The sequence below is a fragment of the Neophocaena asiaeorientalis genome, unplaced genomic scaffold (assembly GCF_003031525.2).
Source record: "Neophocaena asiaeorientalis asiaeorientalis breed wild unplaced genomic scaffold, Neophocaena_asiaeorientalis_V1.1 scaffold256, whole genome shotgun sequence".
Lineage (NCBI taxonomy): Eukaryota > Metazoa > Chordata > Mammalia > Artiodactyla > Phocoenidae > Neophocaena > Neophocaena asiaeorientalis.
In genome coordinates, this window is record NW_020185324.1 from 6,836,915 (window position 1) to 6,851,398 (window position 14,484).

Here is a 14,484-nt window from a genome sequence, read left to right on the forward strand (position 1 = left end):
GCTGTATGCCTGGGTGGGAAGAATGTAGCAGTTTTATATGTTTGCCTGTCCTAAATTTTAGTTTCTTGGATCTTTGTTGATAATTGATGCTGAGAGAAAAGGATGATATGCTGTATTTAACATGGCCAGAACTGGAAGCGTAGAGTTTATAAGTGAAAGCCTAGAGTCAGGTAGATTTAGGTTTATCTTTGTCTCCCACTATTCTAGGAGCACTGGTTTTTTTCCATTTGTTCATTTGGGTATAATGTTACCTGTGTTACAGAATTGTCTTGAATAGATGTAGTGTATATGTATGTGTAGAGTAGTGAGGTAGACTGTGGTGTCACACTTCTCCTAAATGACAAATGAGGTGTACTCCTTGTCTGAATCTCTGAAGGAGACCTGGTGCTCTTCAGAGTTTGAGTAGAACCTGTCCTTGGAGGCAGCTAGCCAGTTCAATCAATAGTAGAGAGCAGAAATTGGAGAAGAAATTTGGAAATAGTAAGATTTATTCTCAGCCTCTGTTATACCAGTTATTCTTAATATTTTAATAACCTCTTTTATTAAAATTGTATGACTTTTTATTTTAGCAAAAGAAATTAAGCTTAAACATCATGGCAATCTTGGCCTTGCCCAAAAGAAACTGCGGCAGACATATTATTTGCCCATTAATGGGGAGAATTTCAATAGTAAGTTTCATAGGACTTTATTATCACTTACCATGTCTTTGGCTTTTGTTTTGGTAGAGGCTTTCCAGTAAGATTTACTAGAGAATAGTGGAGACGTTTATTTAATCAGTTCTAAGCCATAGTAAATTTTATTTTTCCAAAGGTTTTATGTCCTTCAGCCTATTCAGTACTCTGAACAGCTCTGGGAGGGTACTGTAGCCCTCAGGCTTTCACGAAGAAAGACTAGAAGCTCAGAAAATCTCGGTGATTTTTGCCCTGGGCAGTGGCAGAGCCGGAGCCATAATCTGGGTCTTTTTGCCATCACTCATTCTTCTCTTCCCTCATCCCTTTAGACCCACAGGTCTAGGCATGTCAAGGGATTCAGCCTCAGTTATTTCTGAAAGATAGTATCAGTCAGAAACAAAGATAAGACTTCTCCAAATGCAGGAATTTCAGAGGGATGGTTTGTTCCTAAATTTGCAAGCTCATTCAGTTTAAAAATGATTCCTGTAATATGGTACTCATTTATTACTTCATATTCATTGCCTCAGAAATGACTTTTAAATAGGACTGTATTATTAGAGTGATTGGACTGAAGTCTGATTGGACTAGAGTTAAGAGATTGTATCACTATAAATAGAGTGAGATAAAATATTTTACATGATTTGATTGAACTTTTATGAGGTCTTGTAAGTTGGAACCTGGGATCTTCTCTAAAAGGATACTTACTTTGAACAATTTCCAAATAGCAAACTTCCTACTGTGGGGTTTAAGTTGTAGATAGAGTGGCTACGTTGGGGAATTTGGGAATTAAATTATTTCCCCTGGCACTTTCGATTATATTACCTGAGGCAGAACTTCATTAACTGCCCCATCAACAATTTTCCTGACCCAAAAGCTCAAGGAAGTAAGATCACGACACTGATTATATTGTCATCTAAAGACCAGAATGAAAACAGAACAGCCCTGAAAGTTTTTAGTGCATAAGGGAACTATTAGACATGGTTGTCTGGGAGGCCGTTGGCATAGTTATTGGAGAAGGCCTTTTGGGTATACATAAATAAATTTAATGTCCCTCTTTAATAGCACCATGAAGAGGTTGAACTAGTTTTAAAGACATTGCCATTTACTCATGATTGCATAAAAATGGACCTAGTCTCTGATATTTAGAATTTGATTATTAGAAAAGTATATGGGAAAAATACATAATTGGTAAAAATGGTAAGCAGTAGTGAATTACACTGAATTAATAAGAGATTGGTAAGTTTTAATAAAACTGGAATCTTTTCCTGCCACTTTAACCTTTACATCAGTGACTCAAACTTTTCTGTCTCTTTCTATCACCAGCCATGTTGGGTTACTGTTATAAAACTACATTATTCCAGCAATTTTGCCAGAGTTTGGATACGTATTTTTAGCAGTTATTCTTTGTTTAAAATTGCCCATCAACATAAGAGGCTACTATTTAGTTGAAGAAGCAGTAAAAGCATAATGATCTGTGGCTTAGAATAGTGCTAAGAATTTTCCCAATAATTAGAGTTGAATTTTCAGGAAATGATGTATCACATGCCAAAATTGAAATGGGTGTGGATGAGAGAGGGATGACAGAAGATATATTTTGTTAGTGGTATCTTGAGATGATGTCTGATGTTTAATATGACTTCTTAAGTAATGTACAAATAAACAAGCAAGCTAAAAACCAGGAAACCCCCAAAACTAAATGGTGTGCCAATGATGGAAAGCATGCTCCAGATCATATGCTTTGAATCAATGATTTTTCTTACTAACAGCAAATGGGGAGTGGGGCCTTAATTCTCTGTCGTTTGGTACAATTTTATACTAATGTTTATATAGAGCCACATTACATTGGTAGTAATCTTGGATAATTAATCATGGATCTGTATATATGTGTGTGTGTGTGTGTGTGTGTGTGTGTGCGCGCGCGAATGCATGCCTTGGATAATTGTTGTTTTATTTTTTATTTCTAAGTGAATTAAAATACACAGTTTAATAATTTTGGCAGATGATGTTTTGAGCAGTAAATGTTATCTTTATGAGTTTATTAATGTTTGCTTTTATTTTTCCTCTCTCCCCTGATTCTAGGGTGTGGATGAATGGAACATAGCTCACCTAAACACAGTCTTGGATGTGGTTGAGGAAGAGTGCGGTATTTCTATTGAGGGTGTAAATACTCCTTATCTCTATTTTGGCATGTGGAAAACCACATTTGCGTGGCACACCGAGGATATGGACCTCTACAGCATTAATTACCTCCACTTTGGAGAGCCCAAGTCTTGGTAAGTTACATGTTTAATATTCATTTGCTTTGGAGTTTTGAAATTTGGGCAATATGAACCCATTGAAGATGAATTTTTTCCCTTTATCTGGTGGATTCAGATTTATATGAGCTGTAAGAAAGTTTTTTTGACTGTAACAATTAATTATTACAGAGTCTTCCACTCTGCCTAGGGTTTTGCTCAAAACCATAAGGCTAATGGTGACTTGTATATCTAAAATTGCCTGTAGACCACTTTTGTGGGCCATGGATTGATAGGTATTTAGTCTCGAAGAATTTGTTTGGGACTTCCCTGGTGGCGCAGTGGTTACGAATCTGCCTGCCAGTGCAGGGGACATGGGTTCAAGCCCTGGTCCGGGAAGATCCCCCATGCCGCAGAGCAACTAAGCCCGTGTGCCACAACTACTGAGCCTGTGCTCTGGAGCCTGCGAGCCACAACTACTGAAGCCCATGCACTGCAAGGAAGAGTAGCCCCCGCTCACCGCAACTAGAGAAAGCCCGTGGGCAGCAATGAAGACCCAATGCAGCCAAAAATAAATAATAAATAAAATAAATAAATAAATAAAAAGAATTTGTTTGGCATCTTTACTTCTCTGAGATTTGCTGGAAAGTATGCGGGCAGCAGTTAGGAGTGAAAATCGACTTCCTGGATGTAGAGTATCAAGGAATCCTAATGATTCTCTGGTCTAGTCCCCTCTGAATAAATGACAAGTTCCATTTAGTATGTGGTGGCTAGAGGGAGAGGAGGGATGAATCAGGAGGCCTTTTATTGCTCTTTGTATGATGGATGTGGGGAAAAGAATAAGTTAATGTGAATATGTGTTCTTAACTTGGAATTTCCTGTGTTTGTGAGCCTCTTTCCTCATCTTTCTGAGCAACGATTTTAAGATTTATTGCTCTGTAGAATGCATCATATGTAATGCATCAAATAATTACACATTTGTAATTATTAGTCTGTCAATCACCCTGGAGTCCTTTGTGGTCAGCCAGTTCCATGTTTGAACTTGTTTTTGTGGGTTTTAGTCTTAAGAGAGTTTCAATATCAGTTGTATTTTCTAAAGTACACATACATGCAGAATAATTCAGAGACAGAAGCATATGAAGTATCTACTTGACAAGCCAGGGAAAACAATGTTTCTGCTGGTATTCTGCTGGGACAGGATGGGATGCTCTTCAGGTGCTTGTGTTAGCTCGGTAGATTTCTTGCCTCCAGTTTAAAGATAATGGCCTCTTTTCAACTTCTCCTGCTGATCAGTGTTGAGTACAGTGTATAATTTCTATCCCCATCTTGCCATTAGTTGCCCTTGAGGTTTTGTCATTTGGCAAAGTGTGAAGTTGTAAGCTTTCTCCAGCAAATTCAAATATAGCAAAAGTTCATAATGATCAAAAATGACATTTAATCAGCAGGGAAGCTTTAGGAGCAAGGGCAAAGCTCTTAGGACGTAGAAGAGAAATCCAGGTATTTTCTGGTTTGCTGTGGAGTTTTAGGATCTGAAAAAAGTTAGTGAGAAGCTGTGTAACTTATTTTTAACAGTGTTTTACTTACACATTTTGTTTGAGAAATTCTAAGCATTCTGCTCTCTTAATGGAATAAATAATATGTAAACATTTTTAATAGGTGGTCTAGGACCTAGAGAGGCTTTGGTGACAGAATGGGGTAAAGAAATAATTCCTTACAAGGTGTTTGTCGCGGACCGGCTGTGAGCACAAACTTTAGAACCTGTGAGTCTGTCATATTTCTTCAGCACCCACTGTAGTGTCTGTTGGAGTGTCATCCTTTAGTACTTTTGGGACTTGGCTTTGAGAGACTCAGAGACATATTTTAAACAATGTGTAGGCTCCTGGGCAGTTTTTTAGCTGCATAGTTATCCCCATGGTCTTTCTGATCCTCTCTTTTGTTGTGGATAAAATTATGTGAAATTGGTAGATTCAACATCTTGGTGAAATCTAGTATATAGGCAACTATATACTATACTTCCCTTAAGAAATATGAAAAGCTAGGGAATTCCTCAGCAGTCCAGTGTTTAGGACTCCGTGCTTCCACTCTAGGGGGCATGGGTTGGATCCCCGGTCAGGGAACTAAGATCCTGCAAGACGTGTGGTGCAGCCAAAAAAAAAAAATCAAAAAAAACCAAACAAAAAAAAATCTGAAAAGTTAGTGGCAAAACTTTCCTGTAGGTTTGAAGAAATTCATGACAATGCCTAGGACATTAATTTGAGGTTTTAGTATTAGAAGAGTTGACATGAAGTCTCTGCTTTCTTATTAAGAAGACTGATTATAGAGTCTTGTGTCTTTGGGAGAGAGCACCACTGTTTTGAGTGAGAATGAGTACGCTGAATTCCAAAGTATTTCTTTCTCTCTGGAATGTATTTATATTTTCTGTATTTAGTTACTCTATTAGTTTTTAAGCATATAGACTCCATTATATGCATTAAGAGTAGATTTATAATATCACTATTATCTTTAACCTTGGCCATTATTTATAATGATAAAAAAATAAAACATAGCAGTGAATTATGGCAGTTAATCTACATTCCATTTACTAGGATGACTAGTGTAGGAAAAGAGTTATATAAATGACTCAAAGGATGTTTCCCAGTAGATTTATGAACAATTAGCGCAGCGTAAATAATTTTGAGGTAAACTTTATTATCATTAAAATTCACTTCAGTCATCATCATAATATATTTGAAGTAAGGTTTGAAAGGTGGTAGAAGCAATACAAATTCATGTGAACACTGAAATGTGTGTGGCAGACTCAGACTCAAGGGAGCAGCGATCAGGGCTCTAGTCCTTACTCGGCTACCGATGTGTGTGGCTTTGGGCAAAGAACCGTACTTCTGTGACCAGTTTCCTCACTCACAAAATGACAGGACTCATCAGGATGCTCTGCAGTGCTCTAATTCTGTAATGTGTGATCAGAACTATTGGAATATTTTTACCTAATCTACAAAATGAGAGGATGACAAGGTGACGTAATGTTCTGGGTGCGTGTGCGCACATGCCTGCACTGGTTTCCTTTTCTGGTGCCCTCTCCTTGTTCGTTTGTTTGTTTTTTTGCCGCTCCCCAAGGCTTGCGGAATCTTATTTCCTCAAACCTGTGCTCCCTGCCATGGAAGCGTGGAGTCCTAACCCCTGGACTGCCAGGGAAGTCCCTGGTGTCCTCTCCTTGTTGAGTTACCTTTACTCTTCTCCAGGGGTGCCCTCTCTCATGCTTAACATGTCTGGCCCTGGCAGTGTGTCTTCCTCCTCTCTGGTCTTATAGACTGGCATTTAATTTCAACTTCCTTCTCTTCTTCAGTTCTCTCAGGCACCAAGTTCTGGGTACGATTATTGCAGAGACTGCCTACGATTCTCTCCTTACTTCCATGACTGCACTACTGTCCTCTGCCCGAGTATTCCATAGATTTTTGCCTGAAGGCTTCGGGGACCATGCGTTGCCCCACCTTAGACATCTGCCCTTGCACCTTTCAAGGGGTTGTGACCACCCCTGCTGGCCCTTTCCTGTGCCTGCTTTGAAGTTCAGGGCTGTGTTTGCCTTTGAATCATCAGCACTTAACACAGGGCCTGACTATAGGATTGATGCTCTGTAAGTAATTCTCATTTTGAATCAAGGGAGTTTTAAATTGTTTTGGATCAGTCTTTTCAAGGGCAGACAAGAAAATATATAAAATGTTCTATAAAGACTCTTGTCTCAAATGTAACTGTTAAGAGCACCAGGTTTCCAGAGATTTCTGAGTAGCTGCTGGTAGGCCTGGCTCCAGGTAGAAGCCGTGAAACATGCTTTTCTGTGCACAACATGTAGCAGGTTTTGCTGAGTTAAGTGTTCATGAACACGGGTTCGTACTGAAGAGACTTTAGAGGAGCTAACGATTTATTTAAACATTTCTGGCATGAAGGTTTAAGGAAAAAAGAAAGCTTGAAGTAGGCAGATAGAAAACTGCTTTGGCAGTCAGTGGTAACATATTTATTTTCTGGGAATTAATGTTGACTTTGGAGCCAGAAGACCTGTTTTAAAATCCCAATCTGTCACTTACCAGCTGAATGACTTAGGGCAAATCACTGCACTCCTTTCATCATGAATTTCTTTAACTGCCAAATGGAGGCATGATTTATTCTCTATCTACTCAATAGGATTTCTAGGAGGGTCCAGGGATATACTGTGTATACAAGTGTTTTGTAAAGTGTAAAGAACTATACAAATATTCATAATTACTATTGTCTTAGTAACATTATAAAACTAAATAATTTCTTGGTCATAGTAATTACTTAAAGCCTGAACTTGGCATGATGTATTTCTGTATATCATAGAGTGGGAGTTTCAAGGATAAGCAAAATATAATCTTCTTTCCCAAGCATCATGTGGTAGTGGTTAATTGCTGAGGAAATAGAACTTAGATGGTGCCTTGAGTCTTTCTTTCTGAGATCATGTCCAAACATAATGAATAAGTTACTTTCAGATTTAGTACGCTGTAGAGAATGAGAAAGGTCAGGTTTAAGACGACATGTCTTAAGCTATGAAAGGTCTAAAATCAGGAAAGAAGTTTCTCCTGGATGTCTTTTAGAAAAATTAAGGATGGGCCGCAGCATTTTGGACTTGGCTAAATTTTATTCAGTAAGCTGTGCGGTTTTGTTAAATGAGGCAATAAGAAAATGTCAGATTATTCAGTATAATATAAACTTCGTTCCATGCTTTTTCTTCAGATCGATTTGTTTAGTGCTGTGTAATATTTAAGAGCACAGGTTTTTGCACCAGAGTCTTACGTTTTGAGTTCTGGCATTGCTTTTTTACTTAGTATATCACCCAGAACAATTATTACATAACCGCCATGCCTCCATTTTCTCTCCTAAAATACTCACATGGTTTGATGCCCACATTGTAAGGTAGTTGTGTGGATTAAATAAAATACAAAGCGTATACCACGCGTATACCGCAGCTCCTGGCATTATCCTAAGTGCTCAATGGATGTTAACATTTCATACGTTTACTTAACAAATATATATTGCACGTCTTATGTATAAGACCTTATAGATTCTGTATTAATAAGGATTCTTTGTTCTAAATGACAGAAACCTAATTTAAGCAAAAGAATATTTGGTAGTGTGTATAATTGTGATAAGCTAGAAGCAGGGTTCAAGCCTGAGAGCGGATTCTCACATTGGGTGTCTGTCTCAGCCGGTCCCTTCTTTTCTCCCCCCCGCCCCCCATTCATTCACTGTCTCCCATCTCCCCTACCCCTTCTTGCTGTTTTCCTTTTCCTTTCTTCCTGGGGTAGAGAAGGAGCTCTTTACTTATAAATAAATATTTGATTATTGCTGAATTTTAGAATTCAGGGCTGTCTTTTTAAAAGAACAAATGAATTATATGTCATCGAGTTGACCTGAGCTTGTGTGTTGTACATCTTCTTCATTACAGTGTGAGCTCCCAGAAAGGGGGTCCCTAACTGTCTGACTCACTAGCGTGTCTCCAGTGCCTGCAGTGGTATCTGGCATGAGCTTGGCACACAGTGGATACTCAATAAGTATTTGTTCAATGAATGGTCTTACTGAAGGAATTCCCTATTGAGGTTTTTTCCTTTAAACACCCAGAGCAGAATGTTACTTTAGCGATTGGACAGCTTCATACTATTTAATGATACGTTGAATTAACAACATATAGTACTAACTCCTGTTGTTGACATATCTGTTTAGTAAGTTTAGACTCATTAATGTATTCTAATTGGAAATGTTAAGACTAACTGAATAATGGTAAAAGCTGTATCCTTCTGATGGTTTGTATAGAAAAAATACTCTTGGAATTAACAGTGGTTTGCTTCTGGTTTTAATTATTCTTCCTAGAGAAATTTGACCTCTAAATAAGCAAAATACCTACTGTGTAGCATAGGGAACTCTACTCAATGTTCTGTAATAACCTATATGGGAGAAGAATCTGCAAAAGAAGAGATACATGTATCTGTACGGCTGAATCACTTTGCTGTGCACCTGAAACTGGCACAGCATTGTAAGTCAACTCTACTCCAGTATAAAATAAAAATAAAACAAGGAAAAATAGACTTTCATAAATATTTTTTAATTGAAGTATTAATAAAATTAATTGCATAAGTTATTTTGATCACTTCTAGGCATATCTATGTATATATTTTGAGATAATATTATTTAAAAAGGTTTAACAAATTGGAACTATACCCCAGAAATATGGTATTAATTTTGTACTCAGCTGCTAGGTGTATTTGTAGGAAGAGAGTGCAGAGATAACAGGAAGCAATATTATCATATCCATGATATGATATCATATCCATGATTATCTGATCATATCCATGATCAGATGGATAATATTTTAGTTAGACCTGAGCCTGACGTGGAGATAAACACAACCACACTGGTGCACACACACATACCTGCAGTCCAAACAGTGAGTCCTGAAGACCCCTGCTCAGCACCGAGTTTTTTAAGGGAAGTCAGTGAGGTCTAGTGTTTGTGATTTTGAAAATAAATCTCACTCATTTCCCTGAAGTGTTGAGTTGTAATGCCTTTTCACTAACTGATTGGCGACTGTGGGTTCTCATACAGGAAATCTAAACTTATATTAATTAAGTACTTTTGATACCCCTGATAAGCATAGCAGGGGCTTGTAAATTCCTTCAGGATGCCTATTTCCTTGTTGCTACTCTTTCACTTAAAGCTACCACCTTCACCACCTACAAGAACCCCAGAAAACCCTTTAAATGAAAAGAGATTGCTGAATCAAATCCGTAACTCTTAGGGAAAAATCAGAAGGTTAATGCAAATTTATATACTATGTAGTTCATGGAAAACAAGCATTAGTGCTGTTAGCCTTGCTAATTACTGTGGCAGATATAGCAGTTCACAAATTATGTTGCTTAACTTATCTTCTTCCTCCATATTTCTCTTCCTCCTTTTCAGACTGTTTAATATTGCCTTTTAGATAGCACTTTGTAGAAAATATTTATTACTTAATATTTGTTTTATAAAAAATGTTCTTTGACTTGAGCATATAGGAAAGCAGCTTTTTTTTTTTTTGATTGCACTTCTGCAGGTAGGCTTACAAATGGATTTATAAACGCTACTTCTGTGACCCCAAATGTGTTCATTCTTTGTCAGCTTACTTTTCAAGGTGTAGGTCTTGACTAGGATGGTGAAGTATGTTCTTTACCTTTGGTGACTCCATTTCATTTAGTGTGTATCTTTTATGTGTGCCAGGAACTGTGCTAATCATTTTAAGAAATCATTTCAGGTAATCCAGACAACAGATGTTTCAAGTAGGTGTTTTTTGGCCACATCTGTAAACTAAGGACTCTGAGACTGGTGCTTAGTGAGTCTTGCAGCTGAGATTTTTAACTTTTATTTGTCTGACTCTTCTCATAGATTTAAAGAGAAAAGGAAAGAGTAAAGGTGAAGGAACAGGCAAGAAGAAAGTGTGCCTCTCTTTCTTGTTTATACCATCAACTTTCTTTTAATGAGATTTTCTGCAGAACCAAAAGAGAAACCAGCCTCTTATACTTTGGGACAAAACTATGGCATAAAAGAGATTTTCAGAAGGGTAAAATGTGGCTAGATTCCAATCTTGTTATAATTGATAGCAGTTATTTGGATGGGGGAACCATTGGAGTTGAGAGTGGGAGAGACCACTGGCCCAGCTTCGTTTGCTTCAGATTTGTTCTTTAGGTATCCCTTGGAAATCTACTTGAAATCAGAAAGAAAACCCCACATCTTAGAAAGAACGAGTTTTACCTTGAGGATTTTGACTTCCTCTAGGGAATGGGTGATGATTCTTCAATTAGACACTTACTTTCAGTCCCCTCAAATGAGGTTTTGGGAAAAGCAAGTCTGTTCCTGTTGAGAGCTAAGAGTGCTTTGTCTATCAAACTTATCAGATAAGAACTGCTAGGATGGGGACCAGCCTAACTTCTGAAGGCTATAACACAATCCTTGCTCTTCCAGTATTTGGGGTCAACTGATTTTTACTTTAATTTTCATGCATTTCCTCATGTTATTTGGAACCTTTTTTAATCCATTTAAAAAATAATGTCTGCATTGGATGTCTCTGGATCGAGAATGTTTTGTTGAAATTGTCTTGGCTCCTTGAACTATAAACTCACTATTAATCAGCTTATCCAAAAGGAAGAATTTAATTGGCTCACATAGCCATGAATGGTCAGAAACGTCTGGAACCCTTGGAAGTTGCCAGGGTGTGTTGGATCCTGGGCCCCACTTCTCTTTGTATGTTGCTTTCATTTTTCTCCCTGGCTTGTATATTTCTCCCTGTATCACTAGAAAGGAAAGCTACCCCATTTGGGGAGGGACCATGGAATCTCCTGGCTTGGATTCTATGCCAATCTCTTGTTTAAATCACTGAGGCCAAGGGTAGGAAGGTATTAGGATTGTCCTGGCTTGGGTCACAGGCCTGCCTCTGTGGCAGTGAGGGCAGAGGCACAAAGAATGGCAGCCCCCGTTAGAATTACATGTTTGTGTTTGGAGAAGATGGTTCCCCACTAAGAAAGAGAGTGCTATTACCTGAATTATGCTGCACAAAGAGAATAAAACTCGATGTCTCCTACAGATATAAGGCAAAGAAAATCCCAAATAAATGTTCAAGTATTTGCTTAAAACTTTTAGGAAGGCTGATTCAATTACTTTAACTGGCTCTTAACTTATTTTCTGTAAGATTTGAAAAGATGTCCTGTGGGGATATTTCCCTAAGATGGAATGAATATATATATATTTAGAATATTAAAGTTATTAAAATGTATGTTTGTTTAACTTATTAAAAGCATTTCTAGCAATTGATCAGTAACTTTTACCCAAAGTAGAGGCAATTGGCAAAAATAAATCTTTACACTGGGCTTGAAACTAAAGAATCTGTAATTTGTTAAGTTTTTTTCTGACTACTTGAACCAAAATTGCTCTCTTTTCTCGTGACTTAAATAGTCACAATATCTAATAGTTTTACCACTTTATTATGTCCTGTTCTGCTAGTCAGTTTTACCACTTTTTTATGTCCTGTTCTTTCAGAACTCTTTTTTTCATTGGTTTGTGTGTTTTGGTCTTGTCTCCACAAGGAGACTTTCTGCTTCTTGAGGGCAGCACCACGGCACCTTTGTCGAGCCAGGCACCGCCATGGGCTCATAAGCCTGTTTAATTATTGAAGCAGGATTCTGCTTCTGTTTTGGGAATCTGCCAACTTGTATATCACATATCTACAGCATCATGCTTTTTTTAATTTTATTTTTTTACTTTTTGTATTTTGGCCATGCTGTGCGGCATGCAGGATGGTTCCCCGACCAGGGATCGAACCCGGAGCTCTGCAGTGAAAGTGCCGAATCCTAACCACCAGGCCCCCAGGGGGCTGTGCGGCATGCTTCTTTCAGTCTTTATTGATCTTTTTATAATACTCTTCTTGGTTTCTTGTGGGTAAATATTACAAAATTAGCCTATAAAATAATATAGTCATGTATCTTGTGTGATGCCTTGTATAGAATTGACCTGATGTATAGGAAATTTTTAGAAGTTACAAAAACCTGTTAGAAAGTTTTAGACCCTCTACGATATTTTGCTTGTCAGCGATAATAACAGATTTGATAGCTTGCCTAAGAGAAATCCACAGACAATACACTCCAAATTTAATATAGCTAAATGTTGTATCCACCCCTTCTTCCCTTCCTCCAAATGACTAATTACTTCTGGGGGCTCCATACGTGGTTTCTTTATTTAAGGATTCGTGCACGAAGCTTCTGGAATGTTATTTTATAACATATATTTCTGAGAGGACAAAGCATCCAATTGTATGATCTCTGAAATGATCTTCTGACCAGAGACCAAAAAAAGCCCATTTAACAATCTTCCTTGAAAAGTGAATGTTCTTTGGCAAGGCATTATACATCAACAAGGGCTTGAATTAGATGGGTTGCCGTCATCATCTTTGCTCTTATAAGTTACCTCTCTCAGCCCACCTGAGTAAATATTAACATCATTTAGGGAATGTCAGGTGTTGGCAGAAACATGTGACTATTTACTGTCTCCCTGCCCCCCCCAATTTTATTGAGAAATAATTGGCATACAGCACCGTGTAAGTTTAAAGCATACAGCATGATGGTTTGATTTACATATATTGTGAAATGATGGCCACAGTAGGTTCAGCTAATATTCATTTTCTCATATAGATGCAATAAAAAGAAAATGAAGAAAAAAAGAAAAAAAATTCTTCTTGTAATAAGAACTCATAGGATTACCTCTCTTTTCTATATATCATACAGCATTGTTGGCTATAGTCATCATGTTGTTCATTGCATTCCTAATACTTATTTATCTTATAACTGGAGGTTTGTACCTTTTGACCACGTTCCTCCAGTTCTGCGTTTCCCCACCTTTGGCCTCTGGTAGCCACAAGTCTGATCTCTTTTTCTGTGAATTGGTATCTTTTTAAAAAAGAAATCCACATATAAGTGAATACTTCTTTTTTTAAAATTTAAGGCTGTATAGCTTTTTTGTTTGTTTGTTTTTTGCACATTGCTTGAGTTGTCTTTGGGTAGCTTGGTTGCTTTGTGTAACGTGCACTTTTGAAAGCCTCTCAATTTTCAAAGAGGTTTCCAACTGTACAGTGGCTGTGTAGGTAGTTTTCCCTTGAAGATTAAACTTCAATCACAGGAAATCTCCTTGAAAATGCTTCAATACTTTGTTGGAGATAATTGTGGTAGAACTCTGTAAGCCAATTTTAGGGGAACTCTTTAAGCTACTTTATCTTATTCATGGATGGTACGATTATCCTTTGAATAAATGATCACTTGGAAAGCATACTGCCCTCTGAAGATTTCTGTATAAGGTAAGTTTGTTTTTCATTGGGAAAATATTGGATTTGAAAATTTTTGATATGGACAAATAGCTTCTTATGGGCATGTTTTTGTTTATTACCAATTTTTGAAGTTACTGTATTTTTGATTCTTCTGGAAGTAGCAGTTTGTTTCTGTTTTGTTAATGCTTGATCCTGTGCATTGCATCTGTGTTTGGTGACTTTTGGTTTTGTTTGTTTGTTCCTTTCCTGTTTGTTCACTAAATATTTATTGAGCCACCCACCAGTCAGGTACTGGGCTCGGTGCTAGCGATACCATGGTGAATAGGACAGAATGGTCTTCATGAAACTTACAGTTTAGAAATATAGCTTTTAGTACCCCCACCCTCCCCTTTATTTTCTAGCAGTAGCAGAACACTTGTTCTTAGCAAAATTTTATTGGAATCTAAATCTTACATGAATTCAAATCTTACACAGAATATTTATGCATAAACCAGAAAAAAAATTTCTGTGATGGGTCCTCACTTTGGAAAACACTGGCCTGGCACAGAGGTTCTCAAACTTTCCATTTGAAAATTTCTTCAGAAGGGCAATTTATATAAAATTGAAAGTAAAGGCAGAGCTGACCTGGCTGAAATGTGTTTGGTGGGACCCTCTCCCTTACCAACTCCTTCCTTGAGGTATCCTCAGGAAACCCTGGGGCCCTGGGGGTGCCACGGAAAACAGAAAATCA

General features: G+C 37.7%; 1 protein-coding gene across 3 annotated transcripts in view; it reads left to right on the forward strand.

The window, feature by feature from the left end:
- Nucleotides 1-14,484, forward strand: part of KDM4C (lysine demethylase 4C) — a 400,986-nt gene that overhangs the window by 78,193 nt on the left and 308,309 nt on the right. For all 3 annotated transcript variants that reach the window (XM_024734254.1, XM_024734252.1, XM_024734253.1), the window contains exon 5: nt 2,751-2,944. In XM_024734254.1, coding sequence (XP_024590022.1) covers nt 2,751-2,944 — 194 coding nt within the window. The remainder of the gene's footprint in view (nt 1-2,750; nt 2,945-14,484) is intronic.